General features: G+C 41.5%; 1 protein-coding gene across 1 annotated transcript in view; it reads left to right on the forward strand.

Moving 5' to 3' along the window:
- Positions 1-3,647: 3,647 nt before the first annotated feature.
- The window catches only part of PARD6B (par-6 family cell polarity regulator beta), a 29,005-nt gene continuing 13,097 nt past the window's right edge, over positions 3,648-19,555 (forward strand). The window contains exons 1-2 of the mRNA XM_063146218.1: positions 3,648-3,778; positions 13,134-13,356. Coding sequence (XP_063002288.1) covers positions 3,707-3,778; positions 13,134-13,356 — 295 coding nt within the window. The 5' untranslated portion in view covers positions 3,648-3,706. The remainder of the gene's footprint in view (positions 3,779-13,133; positions 13,357-19,555) is intronic.

Below are 19,555 nucleotides of genomic sequence, written 5' to 3' on the forward strand. Positions count from 1 at the left end.
ATATAGGATTGGATCTAGACTTAGCCATACAGAGTAGATTCACTGAATTCAATAGGACTTAAGTTAGTCATGACTAAATTAAATCCCATTGATTTCAATAGATCCACTCTTTAAGTATGACCAAGTCTGGTTCCAACAAGGAGTTAGAAGAAAACAATTATAAACACATGAGTTAAAATGGAAAAGAAATACAAACTGCACATTCTGTGGCAATTCAATTAAAGTTTAAATGTATGAAAAACTACCAGCAACCAACAGCATGAATTGGTGATACCACAACTATCCTAGATTTGCTGTAGTGCAACCACCAAGCCCTTTCTGGTGGCTCTCAGCCCCACAGCATCTGCCACTGCCAAAAAAGCCTGGAGAAACAAAACACTGTAAAAAAATGGCTTGATGGTTCCTGCCATAGCAGCCTCATTCCTAGAGTGTCCCTGGAACATCCTAGGATGCAGGCAGGAACCTTCAAGCACAGCTTCCTAGGACACCCAAAGACACTTTAGGAACAAGGCATCCACACCAGGAACCACAGAGCCCTTTACTAGAGTGTATGGTTTTCCTCTCTGGGGTGGCTGGGGTTCAACACCTTGATGCTACAACATTGAACAGATACTGTTACTGTAAGACCAATATCTGTTGCTGCTAGGGCAAAGGCGAATGGAATGTGCATGCATATGCTGTCCCTGCCACCCCACTAGGCTCCTGATACTTTCTCTGGGGCCAAAAACTTTGTGCACCCCTAGAGTAGAGGTTGTTCTGTTTGTCTTACGTAGACAGCAGAGAGTCATTGCTGGCAGGCAATAGCATATATCATGTTGGATGATGAGCAGGTAAATGAGTTTGGGATGCTGAGGCTGATGTCATTAGGTCCTATAATAATGCCACCTGAGTGGAATTGGGAACAAGAGTCTTTATTGTTTAACTGTAAAGCAAACATCATCACCCCAGAAAACATTCCCCCACCAAAAGAACTTATAGTATACATTGCGGAATGTCTACCATACATAATATAACCAGAGCCATGGTGGATTTAATAAAAAGTCCAGCATTTTGTTTCCACTAGATGCCTATTGGAAGCCCAAAAGCAGCAGGTGAGTGCAACAGTAAGGTGGCCATATGGAAAAGAGGACAGGGCTTCTGTATCTTTAACACTTGTATTGAAAAGGGAATTTCAGCATCTGTCGTTTGTATGCATGCAGCACCTAGTGAAATTCCCTCTTCATCACAACAGTTAAAACTGCAGTAGCTATACTAGAGTGACCAGACACAAAAGAGAGCAGTCATATTATCACTACGCAACCGGCATGTTCCCCAGGAACTGGTATACAGAGGGCATACTGCCTCTAATACTGGAGGTAATATATAGCCATCATGACTAGTAGCCATTAATAGCTTTATCCTCGATGAAACATCCCCGACCCAACCCCACATCATTAAAAGATTTTGCTGGCTTACTATGAGAAAATAACTAAGCTTGAAGGTTTTTTCATCCTGTACACTATGCATCCTAATTAAATTGGCCATTTCAAGCTACGTTTAACCGCTGTTCACTGTACTGAAAAATACTATACAAAAATAAATATACTACATGGTACATACACATGTAGTGTAGCATAAATAGCATATCAAAATAAAGGTATAAAATATTGGATTTCCTGCATTAGGAGGAGCTTGGACTAGATGTTCTTTGAGATTCCTTCCAAGTGTATCATTCTGTGAAAAAAGAAAACACACAATTGTATTTAAACACCATAAAGCTGTATATTTTTCACTGGGTCAAGTATCTACACTAGATTTGTCAGGGTTACTGCATCCCCAATGTCCCATTTATTCTCTGCCATGAAAGTGAATGACTTCCCCAAATGAAGGAGTGGCAAAGCAAAAGACCTACACTTACAGCTGAAGTTATAGTGAGGAACGGGCTTTCATTGCTGGTGGATCCGCAGGTGGTTTAATATGTCCCTGTACACAAGAAGGCCTTGAGACACAATGCACAAACATATATTCCTCCTTCCACAGCCTCCAGCCTTACAAGTCATTTTAGAAATAATGAATAATTACCAAATAGTCTATTCTTGCAATCTCAACATATACTCTGCAGAGTTTATCCTAAACCCGATCATGGATGGTTTCCTATCTCTCTTTTAATCTTACTGAGTCTTCTCCTCGATATTTCTGCTCCCCTTTAAGCAGTATTTTGTTTCAGATCTTAATTACAGTGCAGCAATTACAGGGGTGAGGGCTGCACTCTCTTGCGGGTGATCTTTTGGGGGCTGAATATCAGTAGCAGCCAGGGCTGCCACCCCATCTCTCTTTCCCCATCAACCCCTTTCTCACTCTTGGTATGGGGCACAGCAGCCACCCACCCTGAGTTAAAAGCTGAGTTCGGACAACACGGTAATCAACTGGAGGTGGGTGAGTAATAGGAACAGAATGGGAAACCACCATTCATAGAATCATAGAATAGCAGAGTTGGAAGGGGTCCACAAGGCCATCGAGTCCAACCCCCTGCTCAATGCAGGAATCCACCCTAAAGCATCCCTTACACATGGTTGTCCAGCTTCCTCTTGAATGCCTCCAGTGTGAGAGAGCCCACAACCTCCCCAGGTAACTGATTCCATTGTCGTACTGCTCTAACAGTCAGGACGTTTTTCCTGATGTCCAGCCAGAATCTGTCTTCCTTTAACTTGAGCCCGTTATTCCGTGTCCTGCACTCTGGGAGTGCAGCACATTGGTTAGCGTGTCGTCCGAACTCAGCAAAAGTCAGAGAAACCTGGTTTCCAATCCCAGCCCGGTCATAAACCTCACTCAGTGATTCAGCCTAATCTACTTTACAGGGTTGTTGTGAGGATCAAATGGGGATAAAGAGAACCTTGTCCTCCTTGGAGGAAACAAACGGAACAAATAAATACAATATATTACGATATATCCAGTAACCATGTTAGTTGCACAGTAGCGGGGACTATTCCTTGTACTTTTACAAATTCCTTCTAATCTTGTCCTTTTGCTGGGTTGGAATGACGCCTCTTTCTCTTCTCCCACCGAGCTGTACAATACCCACCCACCCCGCCTGCCCAATCTACGCTGCGCTTTCCTCTTCCTCGGCGCCTGCCCCACGAGGAATTTCACAACCCATTTACTCCCCTTCTCTCCCTTAGCCCAGACTGAAGTCAAACGCCGTTCTGCTTAAAAAAAAACACACACACCCCAACTCCAGGCGCGCATGCGTCCTCCTCTCCCTATCTTTGGAATCCAGCCCAGCAGGTATTTCCTCTGTTGTCGCCATCGCCTCCCCGCGCGCGCAAGCGCGTTCACGGGCCACCATCCCTCCTGCGACGGCAGGTGCCTGCTCGCCTTCCTCCTTCTCCCGAGCAACAGGTGCGCATGCGCGCTCGGGCCCGCAGGTGCGTCGGGGCTTTCCCTCCTTCTGGTTCCCGGCGCGCATGCGTGTCTCTGCCTCTCTGTGTTTCCCCCTCCTTCCCTCCCCTCCCCTTCCCGGTTTCTTCTGGTGGAGCTGCAGGTGCCAGGAGGCTGCTGGGCGGCCCCTCCCCTCCCCATTCTGTGAGGTCGGGCTCGCGACGGCAGCGGCGGCTCCTCACACGGAGACGGGAGGCGGCAGCTTGAGCTGAGGAGCGGCCGCTGCGCTCGGAGCTGCTCCTTTTCCCATCGGCGAGCTGACCGGGGGGCGGACGGGCTCCCCCGCGGCATGAACCGGGTCCAACGCGGAGGCGGTGGAGTGGGAAGCCGCGGCCTCGGCACCATGGAAGTGAAGAGCAAGGTGGGTGTCATCCCGAACGGTCCTTTGCCTGGACTGAAGCGGTTCTGAGGCGAAAGCGGGAAGCTGGGATAGGATAGTCGTGTCGGCGCCCAGGCTTCCTCTCTCCAAGGTTTTCAACTTAAATGGAGGAAAGGGGCGCAGACTGAGGGGAAACGAGCAACCCCCTCCCCCCACTTCGTTGTCTGTTTGGTTTTCCTTGGGCGAGGGGAGGGGGGAGAAGGTTGCCAAGGAAGCGGGGTGTTTGGGGTGGGGATCGGTGGGCAGGGTTTCATTTAACTCAGCGCTGATCCTCGATACCTGTTCGCATTCGCAAAAATGTATATATAGTAGAGGGGAAATGCATCTGAGCATGTGCAGAGGACCTTTGTCAGGACTGAGCAACTGCAGCCACCCACAACACCATACCCCTGAATGAGAGCGTAGGAAGGTACTTTGGGTTGGGATAGAGGCAGCAACTCGCAGGGAGCACCAGCACCTTTAGAAACGAAGTACAGAGGGTACGGTTACATGCTAAGAAGAAAAAGCAATGTTAAGCATGTTCTCTTGTCTCGCTGGGGGTATCCCTTTCCTGTCCGTCTGTGCCCCTCTCCCCCATTTAAGTTGAAGCCCTTAAACTTAAATGCGGGGGGGGGGGGAGGGAGAAAGGAAATTGTCCATACTATTCTTCTTTCCGCCCTGGAGCAATCTCAGCCTTTGTATAATTGCTCTATTTTTATTCTCTGCTCCTAATAGCATGTTAGGCGATGTTTATTTGGGATTTAAGGGTAGAAGGAACATGAATCTAAAAGAAGGTGATAATTTCATTTCTTGAATAATGTTCTGTAATAAGGGTGAGTAAAGTGAGTCGTTGCAAAAAAATGCACTTATGGGGAGGCACTAGTAGAAAATGACTTAATGCCCATGAGTTACCTATTAACAATGCTGCTGTACTTACAATTGGTGATTAAAAATCAGTAAAATAGTATTCACCCTTTTGTCAAAGTGTGAACAAGTGTATAATGGCAGTTCTAATCTCATTGTGGTTGATTACAGAATTGGGGTGGGGGTTGATAGGTAAGTTATTCATGATTAGCATTAATTGATAGGAAATGATCTTGAGTAGGTTTGTGTTGGCCCTTGCCATCACTTCTGCCCCACCTTTGCTCCTTGTGTTCATGATACCTACTTTTATCCAACCACACAGATCTCATATGGCCTACCAGGAATTTGTGCTTCTGACAGTACTTGAGAAGCGTGGCTATAGTTACTCCTTCAACGAGTATTATCCTATGTTTGTGCATAGTCTGAAAAAGTTTTGCAGTTGATTTATATGAAGTACCTGGTTGCCAAAGGAGTGTTTTAACACATTCCTTTCCAGGCATAAGTATTCATTAATACACATGTCCTGCAGCGTACAATACAATTGTTACTTGATGCAACACTTTATCTGTGTGTGTGTGTGTGTGTGTGTGAGAGAGAGAGAGAGAGAGAGAGAGATGTTACAATATTCAAAAGCTGCCACCAACTGCCAGGACTTTGTTTTTTTGAGTCTGTGTTTCTAACCTGATTACACGTCAGAACATTTTTAAAGCACTTACTGCAAATCTCTTGTGGAGAAGGGGTGCTGGAGATGCTGTTTTGATTAAATGAAACAGCCTTTTGTTTCCTTTAGCCCCTGAATTGTTCAGCCATGTAAATTTAGCAGTAGCTCTGGCACTGATCCCCAGGGTAGCATGAAGACTTACCAGACTGTGAACACCTTCCTGGTAGGAGCGGAAAAACAGATACTTGAGTATAGGTGGAGATACGGAAATTGTGTTCTGAATAATCTTTGGGAATCATAGGCTGTCTTACACATTAGACATTTTTGGAATGTTCAGAGTGCCTCTAATTTGGCATAAGAAAAAGTATAGGCTAGTTGTGTTCATACAAAATGCTTATCCTGGGGTGATTTCCGTGAACACACCCTATACGTTGTTGTAGATTAAAGTGCTTTTTCATTATTTGTATAGCCACATGCCACAAATTAAATAGGTGAGCTATGCTACACCATGGCCTCTTGAGTAATAGGATGTGTCTTACTATAGACTGTGGCTGTAATAAAACATTTTATCACTCATTTACTACTAGCTAATTATCAGTGGAGATGTTTCCATGTACTGCTTTGGCCTTGTGGCTGGCTATAGTTCTGATTATTAGTTTGGTATGGAAGGAATTACTATGCATTATATTTAAAATCTTTTTTACAGAAGATAGCTAACATCCTTGATATGCAAAGGAGAGTCTCCTTCCTTATTCTTAGATAAGTGAGCCTTAAAACATATAATACTTGTGAATCAGTGTTTTTGATTTATTGTAAAATAAATGCAGTCCCCTAATCCAGTGGTTCCCAATTGGTGATCTGTGGGGAGTCCGTGACACCATTCACATATTAGCTCTGCAAGGTCTGCACTTTAATAAAAGAAAATACACTGTCTCCCGCGCTTCGTTTGCTTTGACGGTGACGTCATTCACAAAAGCACCTGCGTGATTTAGCGACTAGCTTCAGGGATTACTTCCCTGCACCAAATCCTGAAAACTCATGGATAAGGAATCCTTTTGAATGTGGTGACATACAACTAACAACTCTATCTGCGGAAGAGCAAGATGCACTTGCTGACGTGACTTGTGATGGTTCATTGAAATCATTTTTCAAAGAATATACGCTGGACCAATTCTGGGTGAAGGTTTTTCCTGATTATAAGAAGTTAGGTTAAAAAGATTTGAAACATCTAGTTCCCTTTTGTTCCACATATCTTTGTAAACAAACAATTTTGACATTTTGTTATATGAAGAACAAGCACAGAAATCGGCTAGAAGTTGATCCAGATTTGAGATTAAAAGTAGGAAATATTGAACTGGATGTGGAAGGGATTGTTGGGGACAAAAAGAGGCATGATTTCTCCCATCACATTTAGGCTTAGTACCTGCCAAACATGTCATAATTTGTTCAATTGTAAACTAGACGTTAGTAAAATTAAATTCATTTTTATATTCTTAACTAAATCATTGTCATTTTTGCGTGGTAATATCACAGATTTTATGGTCTGTTTTTTAGTATACCTAAAATCCTTTGCTTATTAGGGGCTACCCCTTATTTTCTCCAAAAAATTACTTGGCAAGTTCACTACCATAGAGATAACAAAATTTTCAAAAGTAGGGGGTCCATGGCTTGGCATTTGAAAAACAAGGGGTCCGCAGTACTTAGCTAATTGGAAACCACTGCCCTAATCCATACTCTTTCCTGTTGTTTTCTTTAATGATGCCCCCTCAGTTCCTCTAAAGCAGCCTTCCCCAAACTGGTGCCCTCCATGTTTTTGGACTACAATTACCAGCATTCCTGATCATTGACTATGCTGGCTGGGGCTGATGGGAGTTGATGTCTAAAGAATCTGGAAGGCACCAGGTTGGTTAAAGCACTAAATACGTCCCTAGCCCAGCTTGTTCATATATCCTAAACTTCCCAGTTAGTTCAGTACTCTTTACCAAGATCATAAAGCTGACCCCACCTCCACCAACGCACATTGCTTATCACTACAAGCCAGTAAATTCTAGTAAAATATCACATCACGTACCTAAGATTAGACCCTTGCATTCCACATGGACTTTTATTTATTATTTTACTGCAATTCTATACCACCCAAAGAACTTTAGCTTTTGAGAATAGTAGAGTAGTACCATTCCAAGTTCTGTATTATAGTCAACTGATGTGGATGAGAATTTCCACTAAAATGGAAAATCTCAATCTCTTGAAGATCTGTCATTCGTAAGTCACTCTGATAAGTGCAGCAGGAGATAATTAATCTACTGTATCATCTTGGGTATGTACCTTCAAACAGTAAAGCATGGTGAAACTGGATGGGGAAAATGTCCATTACCAAAATAAAGTAAGCTTCAAGCAGAGAATTGGTACACAATGACCTGGTTCACATGTAATAACAACATGGGTTGAGTATGGGTTGTTGGATCCTGGGTTGTTTTTATGTTATGTGAAAACCCAGAACTAGTGCCCCTTCTTCCAAAAGATGGAAGAATCACTAAGAGATTACAAGAGGGCCACAACTGGATGTCTGTGTCATGTGAATGCCCAGGAAAAAAATGCCTGAACAGAAGCACGGCTATTGCAGAGTAAAAGCATGTCTGGAAGCAGCCTATAATTCCCTTCTCTTAATGTGACGGAAGTATATTTTTAAATTTGCTTTGTGATCTAGAGGTGTGACAAAACAGAATGACTCATGTGTTCTACCTAATTGCTAGATAATGTAGGCTTTAGTGAATATACAGAGAAAAGGACTATTTGTGTCGAGTTCCTTATATTTAAATGCTTTTAAGCTCAGTTGGAATATAGTGACTGACTTTAAATTCTCTCCTTTTGTTGTATTAATAATATGGGATTAACTAAGGTGTTAGTGAGCAAAGGGTAGTGCACTTCGATTTTTAATGGCCAAAATACTTTGAAATAAGCAGCAATTTCATGTTCTTGCAAATTAGAAACAGGCAAAATAGGAGACAACACATTGGCTCAGTTCAGACAACACGTTTCTCTACACAGTGGAAAAACTCCACTCAACGGTTGAGTTTTTAGGAGGTACTCACCACACAACGTGTTCAACCGCCACTGTTGTGTGACTGTGGATTCACGTGGAGTTGAGTAAAAAGCAACTCAACATTTTGCAGTTCCTTCACCCTCTCGCTTCCCCCAGTCCTTTTGATGGTATCCCATGAGTTATTGCTGCAATCCCAGCGGCTCTCCTAGAGCGGCACTCGCTCCTTTCACTGCTTTTGCCAGAGAACTCTGTAGCCAGTGGGAAAAGTCAATGCAACGGAAAACTCCACAGAGCCCTCCACACAACATGACAGTTGTAAAGGAACTCCACCGTGGGGAGGAGTTTTCCCTCCAGACAACACTTCTCTCAATGGTGGTGTAAAAACTCCACTGTGGAGTTATAAAACCACCATTGAGAAATTTGTTGTCTGAACTAAGCCGTACTGTAGTTTGTAGGTTACTTATGCAAGGCCAATAACTTCATGGGAGTTACTTGCTGTTTCTTTGAACATTTCATTAATCTGTTATGGATATTTTCTCAAACTGGTCTTACAGCTTCAGTCTTAAGTTGCAAAACTTTCTCATAGTATTGACTGCTGAACAATATGCATGTGGTGCATCTTAATTCTAGGGTCTGTATCAACTAAGTTTTAACCTGAATCAATTCTATTTCTATCAAGTGTTTGTGTTCATTAAGTAATTGTGTTAAAATTACTTAAGTAAATGTTAATGCCTGTTTCTTAAGCTTTACTACTGTGTAGCACCAATGTCAGAACTAGACAATGTTTAAAGTGGAGAGCTGAGAAGGGGTTATTTCTGAATTTGAGCACACACATATAGGAGCTTCTGGGTGCATCAGTTTACCTTAGCCAGCCAGCAACAATTTAAACATACTTCTGTACATGTATTTGTCATCTTAGCTTTGTTAGGATATAAGAAACATGTTTGGACTTCAATTAAAACAAATCTCTAGTGTAATGTATGGGTTGCCCTCAGGTAGGTGTTTTCCTACCACTTAAATGCTATTCTTGCTATTTTTGATCACTGCTAACTTTTTTCCATATCACCTGTTGCACCAACTCAAAGGGAGACATTTCCCCCCTCCCCCGTAATGCTGCAGCCCGGGGTCATCCCAGGAAGCTGATTGATGGGAGGTAAAAAGAAGTATTTCTTCATATAGTGTATAGTTAAACTATGGAATTCGTTACCACAAGATGGGGTGATAGCCACCAATTTGCATGTCTTTAAAAGGAGGATGGATACATTCCTGGAGGAGAAGGCTATCAATGGCTACTAGTCCTGATGGTTGTGTGCTAGCTCCAGTATCAGATCAGTAAGCCTGTGTACATCAGTTTCTGGGGGACATGGGTGGGAGGGTGCTATTGAGCTGCTTATGGGTCCCTGGTCAACAGCTGGTTGGCTACTGTGTGAACAAACTACTGGACTACATGGCTCCTTAAAGTTTCTTATGTCATAAAAATGCTGTGTAAGCTTTTAAGTTTTCCAGAATTCTTCCATCAGGCAGGATGGTAACCAAAGCAAGAGCGTGGAGAGGAGGGGAAAGTAGCTGATGTTCAAGACAGGTTGTTGAGGTCCAACTTCCTTATTTTCTCCGCAAAACAGTTACTGCTGATAGATACAGACATCCTCCATCTCCTCATGTGCAGGGGGTGGAGCAGAAGTGGAAGTCCCCATTTGCCAGCAGTATCTGTTCTGCAGACGCAATAACAAAGTTAAATCCAGCCCATGGAGTTGGATGGTGTGCATTTGGCAGAAGGTTGGTCAGGTGGTGATGCTGGTGAAGAGGTTTTGGCAGGCAGGCAGCAGTGGCTTGTGAGGAAAAGTATGGAATAATGAGGGGCATTTAATATAGGACCCAGAGGATAGCAACATAGGTGCTGGGATGCAAATTGTCTTTATCCTACTAATTGTATATGTGGGAAGTAGGCTGTGGTTACTTGGACCTACATAAGAACCATGCTGGATCAGACCAAAAGTCCATCTAGCCCATCATTCTGTTCCTACAGTGGCTGGCCAGCTGTATTTGGGAAACCCACAAGTAGGACATGAGTGCAGTAGTGCCCTCCCGCTCCTGTTCCCCCAGCAACTGATATAAATAGACATACTGCCTCTGAACTGGAGCTAGCATATTGCCATTCAGGACTATTAGCCATTGATAGCCATATCCTCCAGGAAATTGTCTAATCCTCTTTAAAAGCCATCCATACTGGTGGCTATCACTACATCTTATGAGAATGAATTCCATAATTTATGCGATGTGTGAAGAAGTACCTCTATGTGTCTTGAATCTCCCACCACATTCTGCACATCCATAATTTTGAACACCTTTGTACCATCTCCCCTCCGTTGCCTTTTCTCTCAGATGTTGTAACCCTTCTGCAGTTTTTCCAAATCTAAAATATCCTTTTAAAGGTTTTAATAGCTCATTTAATTTCCTTTTGAGGGGTTATGGTTAGATAAAAAAGAAAAGCATGCAGCAAATATATACAGTCAAAGAAAAGCATGCAGAACACACACACATATCTTTATACGTTGTGTATATATAGTGAAACAAAGAGATGCAAAGCCTGCTTGCAAGAATGAAAGAATGGAAATAATACTCTTAAGGTTGTAAGTCAAGATTGTTTAGTAACAGATTTGCTGCATTGTTCAGGAAATATCTGAAAGTTTCAGTGGGAAACTTGATTTAATTCATGATTTAAATTAACCCTTTTTCTGTCTGTTTTAAATACTTTTGATTTAACTCAATCCCCCCCCCCCCCGCCCCCTGGTAGCATGAAATGAAATCGTGTTGGATGGCGTCTAAATTTTTGATTGCTGCTTGAAACACTGGGCCTGTTAACACATCACAACAAGCCACTGTGGGTTAGTTAACCCACAGGGCTTCATGATGCCTGCTGGCTGCCATTTTGAATATGCAAGCCTTGGCGGGCACACACTGCAGCTTGTTGTGTCATACAAACCCTTATGTCATGGGTTTACACAAAGGTTCTAGGATTATCCAAGGTTCACAGTGGGCTGCCCTGGTTATGCAAACCGGATCACTATCTCTTTTATCTTACATTGTGGCATAGATGCTGTTGTGGCATACAATTTCTTGCCTGCCTCCCTATCTGTGGTTTGAGGTAAATGCTTATTCATTCCCCATGGGTTGGTGGCTGGCTTAATAATAATCTATTTATTTCTTATCCACCTCTCCCTCTGGATCAAGGCGGGTACAATACATAAAACTGATTAAAAACATGTAACACTAATACATTATTAAAAAAAAACAGCCAGACATCTTAAAATTTGACAGAGTAGGCCTGGCAGAAGAGATTAGTCTTTATAGCTTTTTTAAATTAGGAAAGACTGTTAAGTTGGTGAATCTCTCCCAGCAGGCCATTCCACAGTCTGGGAGACGCAGAAGAGAAGGTCCTCTGGGTAATTGTTGTCAGCCTAGTTTTGGCTGACTGAAGTAAATTCTTCCCAGAGGACCTGAGTGTGCGGGGTGGATTATATGGGAGAAAGTGATCCCACAGGTAACCTGGACCCAAACCATGTAGGGCTTTAAAGGTAATAACCAACACTTAATTCTTCTTCCGGAAACTAATTGGCAGCCAGTTAAGTGATTTTAAAATTGGTGTAATACCTGGCTGCCGTATTTTGAATTAGTTGAAGTTTCTGGACTAGGTACAAAGGTAGCCCTATGTACAGCGCATTGCAGAAGTCGAGCCTCGATGTTACCAGAATGTGCACTACTGCCCTTAGGTCTTCCAACTCTAAGAAGGGGTGCAACTGGCATATCAGCCGAAGCTGATAGTAGGCACTCCTGGCTGTTGCATCTTTCTGGGCTGTCATTGGGAGTGACAGATCCAGGAGCACCCCAAAGCTGCAAACACAGTCTTTTAGGGGGAGTGGAACCCTATTCAGAACTGGTTGACACATCTCCAAACCCAGGCTGTGGCCTTTGACAGTAAGCCCCTCCGTCTTGCCTGGATCCGGCTGCAGTTTGTTTTTCCTCATCCAGCCCATTACCGCCTCCAAGCATTCATTCAGAGGAGACACACTATCCTTAGCTGATGCTGTTGTTGAAGACATAGATAAATATATTTGGGTGTCATCAGCATACTTATAGCACCCCGCCCCATGCCTCCAGATGATATCTCCCAGCTATACCACCGCTTTCCATGGAGCGGGGGGAGAGAATTGTATTTGGCATGTGCCTTGTGTGTGTGTGCACATATTCTGCACATCTCAGTTTTGATGGCTGTTTGGAGAGGGGGCAACAGTACATTCTTGGATGCATTGTTACTTCTAAAAATGTGTATCTGGACTGGAATTTTATTTATTAATTACATGTATATTTCACTTTTTCTCTATTGAGTTCAAGCTGACATCCATGGTTCTTTTCCCTCCCCACCCCCTTTTTTATTCTCAAAAGGACTTGTGGGGTACGCTAAGCTGAGAGATGAGTAGTCCAGGGTTATCCAGTGAATTTCATAGTTGAGTGGGAACTTGAACATGAGTCTTCCAGTCCTATTCTGACACCTGGTTTGCACGGGTCTTCCACACACTCCTCGCTTCTGCTTTTAATCAACAATCTATGATTGGCCAGGTTGTAGGTTATAAGTATGACATAGAAGCCCAGAGCACAGAGTTGTTTAGGCTGAATTGCCATTATGTGCACACTCAGTTGACAAGTTATCAAATTCAAGTGGAGTTTATGTTTTTGGTGAAAAGGAAGTAAATGTGAATTTTATGTGTGTTTCATTTTTATTTTTTTTGTAGTTTGGTGCAGAATTCCGACGATTTTCTTTAGAAAGATCCAAACCTGGCAAATTTGAAGAATTCTATGGATTACTGCAGCATGTTCACAAAATTCCTAATGTTGATGTCTTAGTTGGATATATAGACATTCATGGAGATCTCTTGCCTATCAATAATGATGACAATTATCACAAAGCTGTATCTACAGCCAATCCTTTGCTTAGGATTTTTATTCAAAGAAAAGGTAAGCACATGTGTTTAAATTCTCATTATTATTCCTTTTTTTCTGATCTTTCATGGTACTGCACTTAATACAGGCTTGAGAGGAAATGTATTATGTGTATTTCCACAGGTGAATTATTTCTGTACCTTTTTCTTTCTTGAGAAAGTATATCCTAGTGTTGTGTAGTGTTCGGTAGGATCCATCCAGTTGCATTTCCTTTCAATACATGGAAAGAAATTAGAAAGCCAAATGATGTGCCATTTGGGGATGGCAGTTGCACCTCCGCCCCTCTTGTTAGACCACATGTAATACCTGGATTTTTTTCAAAAAAATTGATTATTATCATGAATTTATCTATAGATGCCAGTGAAACTCGAAATTAGATGGCCCATAAATCGAATTTGCAATATTCATAATGCTTATATATGTGTACAGAACTTGGATGGCTATCCTACAAACTTCATTTTTTAAATCGAGATTGATTATGAGTGCCTGCACAGTCTGCATGACTTTTTCTCAGTCCTTTCAGCCAAAAAGGAGCTTTTCTAAAGTTCTTGCTACTTTAGGAAACCTCCTTTCATGCTTGTAACTGTGTGGTTGCCTTCCAAGACAGCATTTTGGCCTGAAATTGTCTGGGAATTATGTGACCATGGTAGAGCACATCACACTGAATGGTCACATGGGCATTCCAAGGAAATGCTTCTGGACTGAGATACTATCTCTGAAGACAGCCATGTTTGTCATGACCGTGCCTACATGGTGTTTCAAGGAAGAGGTGATTGGGAATGGAACAGTGCAACCTGGGGTGGCTGGCTGGAGGCAAGTAGGGTACCTGTGCAGTAGAGAACTTTCATTATATATACAGAAGGGAGAAATTCAGAACCTGGCGAGCAAATTATGGTTTTGCTGGGATAAGTTCACCTAGCACTACTTTTAATGTTGCTGTGAATCTAGCCTCCTCTTTTGAAATATTGCTGCCTAGCTTTATCATAAAGAGATATAAAACATGTATGTAGGTGCCTTAATAATAAAAAAGAACACTTCAGCAGCATTTGCATGAAGAAAGCATTAAATAAAAAAATAGGAAGAAGAATTGTAGTTTTACTCTAAAGTCTTCACAAATTATGCAATCATTCTCTGGTTGATGAAAAAAAATTAACTACTGTTTAGCACTATCAAATACCATTTATTCTTCTCAAAAAATAATATAATAAAAATTCATTGAAAAGCATCTTATATAATAACATCCCACACCTCTGTGATTCTGGCCTTGTTTAGATGGAATAATCCCATTCCAATGAACCGTGGTTGGACCAAGGATGACACTTGTGCCCACATGCTTCCTCCTCTTGTGTGCCTGGCTTCAAATATTGTGATTTAACAAACAATTGTTTCCTGTCATGTCTAAAGTGGAAAACTGTGGTTTAAGTGCTGCTTGTGAACCAAGATTGATACACAGAGAGGGGAAAGGAGGGCCAAGGAGACACCATGGGGGCACAAGTCTCTGTCTGATGAATAATGATGTATTGGACTGATAAATTACAACTGAACCAAGCCACTGTGTTCACCTGAACTGTTTGCTCAGTCAGATGGGAGATGGGCTTCTGAAAGCTGAGAGGGAGTGGGAAGGGAAATGGCTATGTTTGGAGAATTTGAAAGCCATCAGCAGGGAGAAAATACCTCAAATACACTTCCCCTCCCCAAAGAACAGGATAGCAGAATAGTACTGCTTTGCCTTGTGCTAACTAGAGCAAATGGTGGAAACTGTCCTGCTTAACAGATGTGGAAGCAAAGGATCAAGGAAAATATGGGCATGCCAAGTTGAGCAGCATAAGTGCTATCTGGAAGCACAAATGAGTGGCAGTGTATGACCTGAAGGATGAGGATCAGAGGCTAGAATCTCAAGGGAGAGAGGAAGAAAGCAAATGCCATTGAAAAATAAAGATGAAAGAAATCCATTGTGAAGAAACCTTTGGGCTGGTACTCATCCTGCACTGAGCCCTTTTGTATATTCATATTTCTATACACATTCCCAACATTTGTTGGACCTCTTATAGTTTTAATAAAAATAGAAATGGTATAAATAATGGAAATCAACAGTAGAACCCTTTAAAGCACATTGAATACAATAAGTTCCTTTTAAAAATTGGAATTTCGGAGCAAAAGTGGAGATCTAAAGCAAAAGAATTCACCCTATGGGCCTCTGACTCAGCAATTCCAGGCCTTGTCAAATACTAGTTTAAATTTATAGAATTTATATTCTGCCTTTTATTTATTTAATATTTATTTATTGCAGTTATATACTGCCCCATACCGAAGCTCTCTGGGCGGTTTACAAAGATTAAAGACAGTGAACGTTAAAAACATAAAAATTTAAAACTATCAGAAGCATAAAACCAACAATATCCATTTAAAACAACTATTCTGGGGTCAATTAAAAACTCAGCCTATGTTGTTAACTGCCTGGGAGAAGAGAAAAGTCTTGACCTGGCACTGAAAAGATAACAATGCTGGCACCAAGCGAGCCTCATCGGGGAGATCTTTCCATAATTTTACCTTTTATATTCTGAGTAAATGTCCTCAAGATAACTCAGAAATAATAGTAAAAACATTTCCATTTTAAAAAAGTGAAGCAGCGCTAAACACACAAGATAAAAGGAGGAAACTGGTAAAAACAGCATAGTGGCACAGGAGACTTGTCAAACAGGCTGAGGGCAGCAGAAGTTCGACAAATTGGGCATCAGCATCTCTTCTACAGTGGCCACTGCTTCACCTCCGATGGCATGGAGACACTCAGAAGTGCCTCTGGCAATTATTTCAATGCACAGGTAGATTTACTTAGGAGAATGCAGTCCTTGAAATGTCCTGAGACTAAATCTAAAAATGCAAGCTGTATACATAATGTAAAGTGGGAAAATGGGGTGGGTGGGTTGGAGAGAGAAGGAGACAAATAAAAAATGTAAAACTACTGGAACATTCCGAAACGAATAGAATGCCACCATGAAGAACCTCAGCGGCGGGCCTTCTCTGTAGCAGCACCCACCCTCTGGAAAACCCTCTCTTGTACGATTCAGGGGGGTGGGAAACGTAACATCTTTTAAACGCCTCCTGAAAACATACCCTTTCACACAGGCTTCCCCTGGTTTTAACTTAGCTGGTTTTATATTGCCTTTTAAACTTTCAATATTTTAAATTTATCTGTACTTGTTATATTTTATGGTTTTAATTATGCACTGCTCAGAGGGCTTCGGCTGATGGGCAGTATAAAAACGTAATTAATAAATAAAGTGACAAGCTTATTTGGCTGCTATGAAATGACCCTCAAACATAATGGTGGGCTCCCCAAACTGTAAATAGTGGTTGATTAACAACAGAATAAAAATTCCAAGAGCTGGTCTCAAGTACAGCCAGGATATCAAGTCAATGTACTGCAATCTGGAATTTAAATCACTTGGGAACACCTAGTCTATTTCTGGGTTTTCCAGTAACACAAAAGCTCTATTCAGATTTTAAGGAACGCAGCAGCCCATCTGCCACTGCCAACAATCTTCCTCATACTGCTGCAAGTCATACTTGCTGAACCCAAGGAAGCATATTCATTTCATTTATTACATTTCTATACCGCCCCATAGCCAAAGCGCTGTGGGCAGTTCAGAAAAATTAAAAACCATTAAAACACATTATACAAAGTACAAAAAGAAAGGCATTTACATAAAACCATATAAACAGATAGATCTAAAAACAATTTGTTACGCCATCAGCCAGAGACGATCTAAGACCTGATTAAAAACTCATTGTTTGCTGCCAGATGCCCGAGAGAAGAGGGCAGTTTTAACCTTGCGCCAAAAAGATAATGTTGGCGCCAGGTGGGCCTCAACAGGGAGATGATTCCATAACTGGGGGGCCACTAGTGAGAAGGCAGTCTCTCTTGTTGCCACCCTCTGAGCTTCTCTTGGAGGAGGCACCCAGAGGGGGACCGGAGATGCTGAGTGTAGCAAATGGGTTGGTTCATTCCGGGAGAGGCGCTTTATAATTGTTAGCAGTCCCCAACCTTTTTGGCACTGGTTTCGTGGAAGACAATTTTTCCACGGACCGTGTGTGTGTGTGTGTGTGTGTGTGGAGGGGATGGTTTTGGGATGATTCAAGCAAATTACATTTATTGTGCACTTTATTTCTCTTATTATTACATTGTAATATATAATGAAATAATTATACAACTCACCATAATGCAGAATCAGTGGGAGCCCTGAGCTTGTTTTCCTGCAACTAGACGGTCCCATCTGGGGGTGATGGGAGACAGTGACACCCGAAGTGTGTTGCTTATGTCCAGTCTACTCCGTAATCTCATTTTGGTTGTTGTCAATGCAGAAATTGCATTGTTGTCAATGAGAATGCAGCCCGGTTCCTAACAGGCCATGGACAGGTACCGGTCCGTGGCCCGGGGGTTGGGGACCCCTGGTTTACATAACATTATATTAAGGCTGCAATCCTAACACACTTACCAGGAAGCAAGCCCCAGTGGGCACAGTGTGATTTGCTTCCAATTAAACATAAGGTTGTGCTATGTAGCACTTTCGGCTTATACAAGCTCTGCTGCTTCTTTGCTACCTTTTTGGTCTCTTCCCCCAAACCTTATTTTTTAAAAAATATTCATAAAAAGGTATAAGCTGGGTCTCTTTAAGTAGATGGATTGATTCATAAGGTCAGATTCAGCGGTTCTGCTAAGCTCTTTCAGTCGCCATATGACTAGAGCAGATAAGCCACTCTGTTGGGCTGGGATTATTACTTACATTTTAACACCATATGTGTGTGTTTGTATGAGTTATTTACTTAACAATTAGCACATGGTGCATTCACATCTTTAATTTGTTTTTTTTTAAGACAGAGTCTCACAGTTCTGCAGATTGCCCAATTTTTCTTAATCAGGGCAATTACAAATGTGTGTAAGTGCTCTGGTAAAAAATGTTCATTGCTTTTCTTGTCTTTCAGAGATATTGGAGTCTTCCCTCAGCTTAGATTTTATGTAATATATATAAATCCCTGAGTGACAGCCTGCATCTTATAATACACTACTACTTAGTTGCTTAAGTCACAAAGTTTGTCCAGACTAAAATACAAACACATTTCTTAAATTTATACATGGTAAAATAATCTTTAGTTCTTTGCCTGTGGTGTTTAATTTTTAAAGGAGTTTATGGTAAAATTGAATTAATTTTTTTTTACTAATCTATACATAAGAAAACACTTCTGAAGTAGCTAGAGAAGCTAAAAATCAGACTGACCTGCTCATACTTGTGCTTTGTTCTTGAACTGTTTGATAATTTAACAATCTTGTCCATATTCCACTGCACAAGGCAGGATGAGGGAAAAGACTTGCTATTGGAATACACCTTATTTAACATTATTTTCAAAAGAAAACTGTCCTTGATATTATATCTAGTATGTATAGTGTAAAGATAAAATATGAAATGTGGACTACAGAGTGCATGCAGAAGCATTTAAACTGTTTTTCAGTTTAATGCAGTTCTTTCTTAAACTGGATTCTTTGGGAGCAAGTCAACATGAATATTGTGTGAGTTTGGAAGAGATGAAAAGGAAACTAATGGCAAGGCTTCTGCAATTTAAATTTAATCCAGATGTATGGGAATTGGTCTTTCTGCAGAAGAAATCTGACATGATATAAAATAGTATTTCTGAAACAAAATGTCCACACAGAGCTGCCATGCCCTTTGGTACTAAGCAAGAAGAGATGTTTGCTGAGATGCTAAAATTGAAAGAACAAACTAATACTATTTGCACAATATCCAAGTTGAGAAGCACTCTACCATTTAAATATTTTACAAAAGACTCATAGAACTCTGTACTAAAGCTAGCATTCTTTGGTAATGCCACCCAGATTTATACAACTTTCTCTAGTCTGTTTGTGAAATGCAGCATTCTCCTGGCAGGCTCAGGATGCTTTTGGCAGGGAGATCCGGAAGAGAAGGCACATATTACTAGCTATTGTAGAGTACATGTACAAGGGGAGGTGAAAGGGAACATTGAGTAGAGACTGGAGTCTGGGGCTGGTCTGGAATTTGGTTCTCCTGACAAGTTACTCCGCCTGAGACTAATTTTTAATAAGAGAATGTCTGTACTTTTTCAAGATGTTATTCCACAAGCATGATACAAAACAAATACAAAAAACTGGGCTTCTCACAAAGACAATAATGTACTTTTA

This window comes from Elgaria multicarinata, chromosome 1 (assembly GCF_023053635.1).
Source record: "Elgaria multicarinata webbii isolate HBS135686 ecotype San Diego chromosome 1, rElgMul1.1.pri, whole genome shotgun sequence".
In the NCBI taxonomy this organism is placed as follows: domain Eukaryota; kingdom Metazoa; phylum Chordata; class Lepidosauria; order Squamata; family Anguidae; genus Elgaria; species Elgaria multicarinata.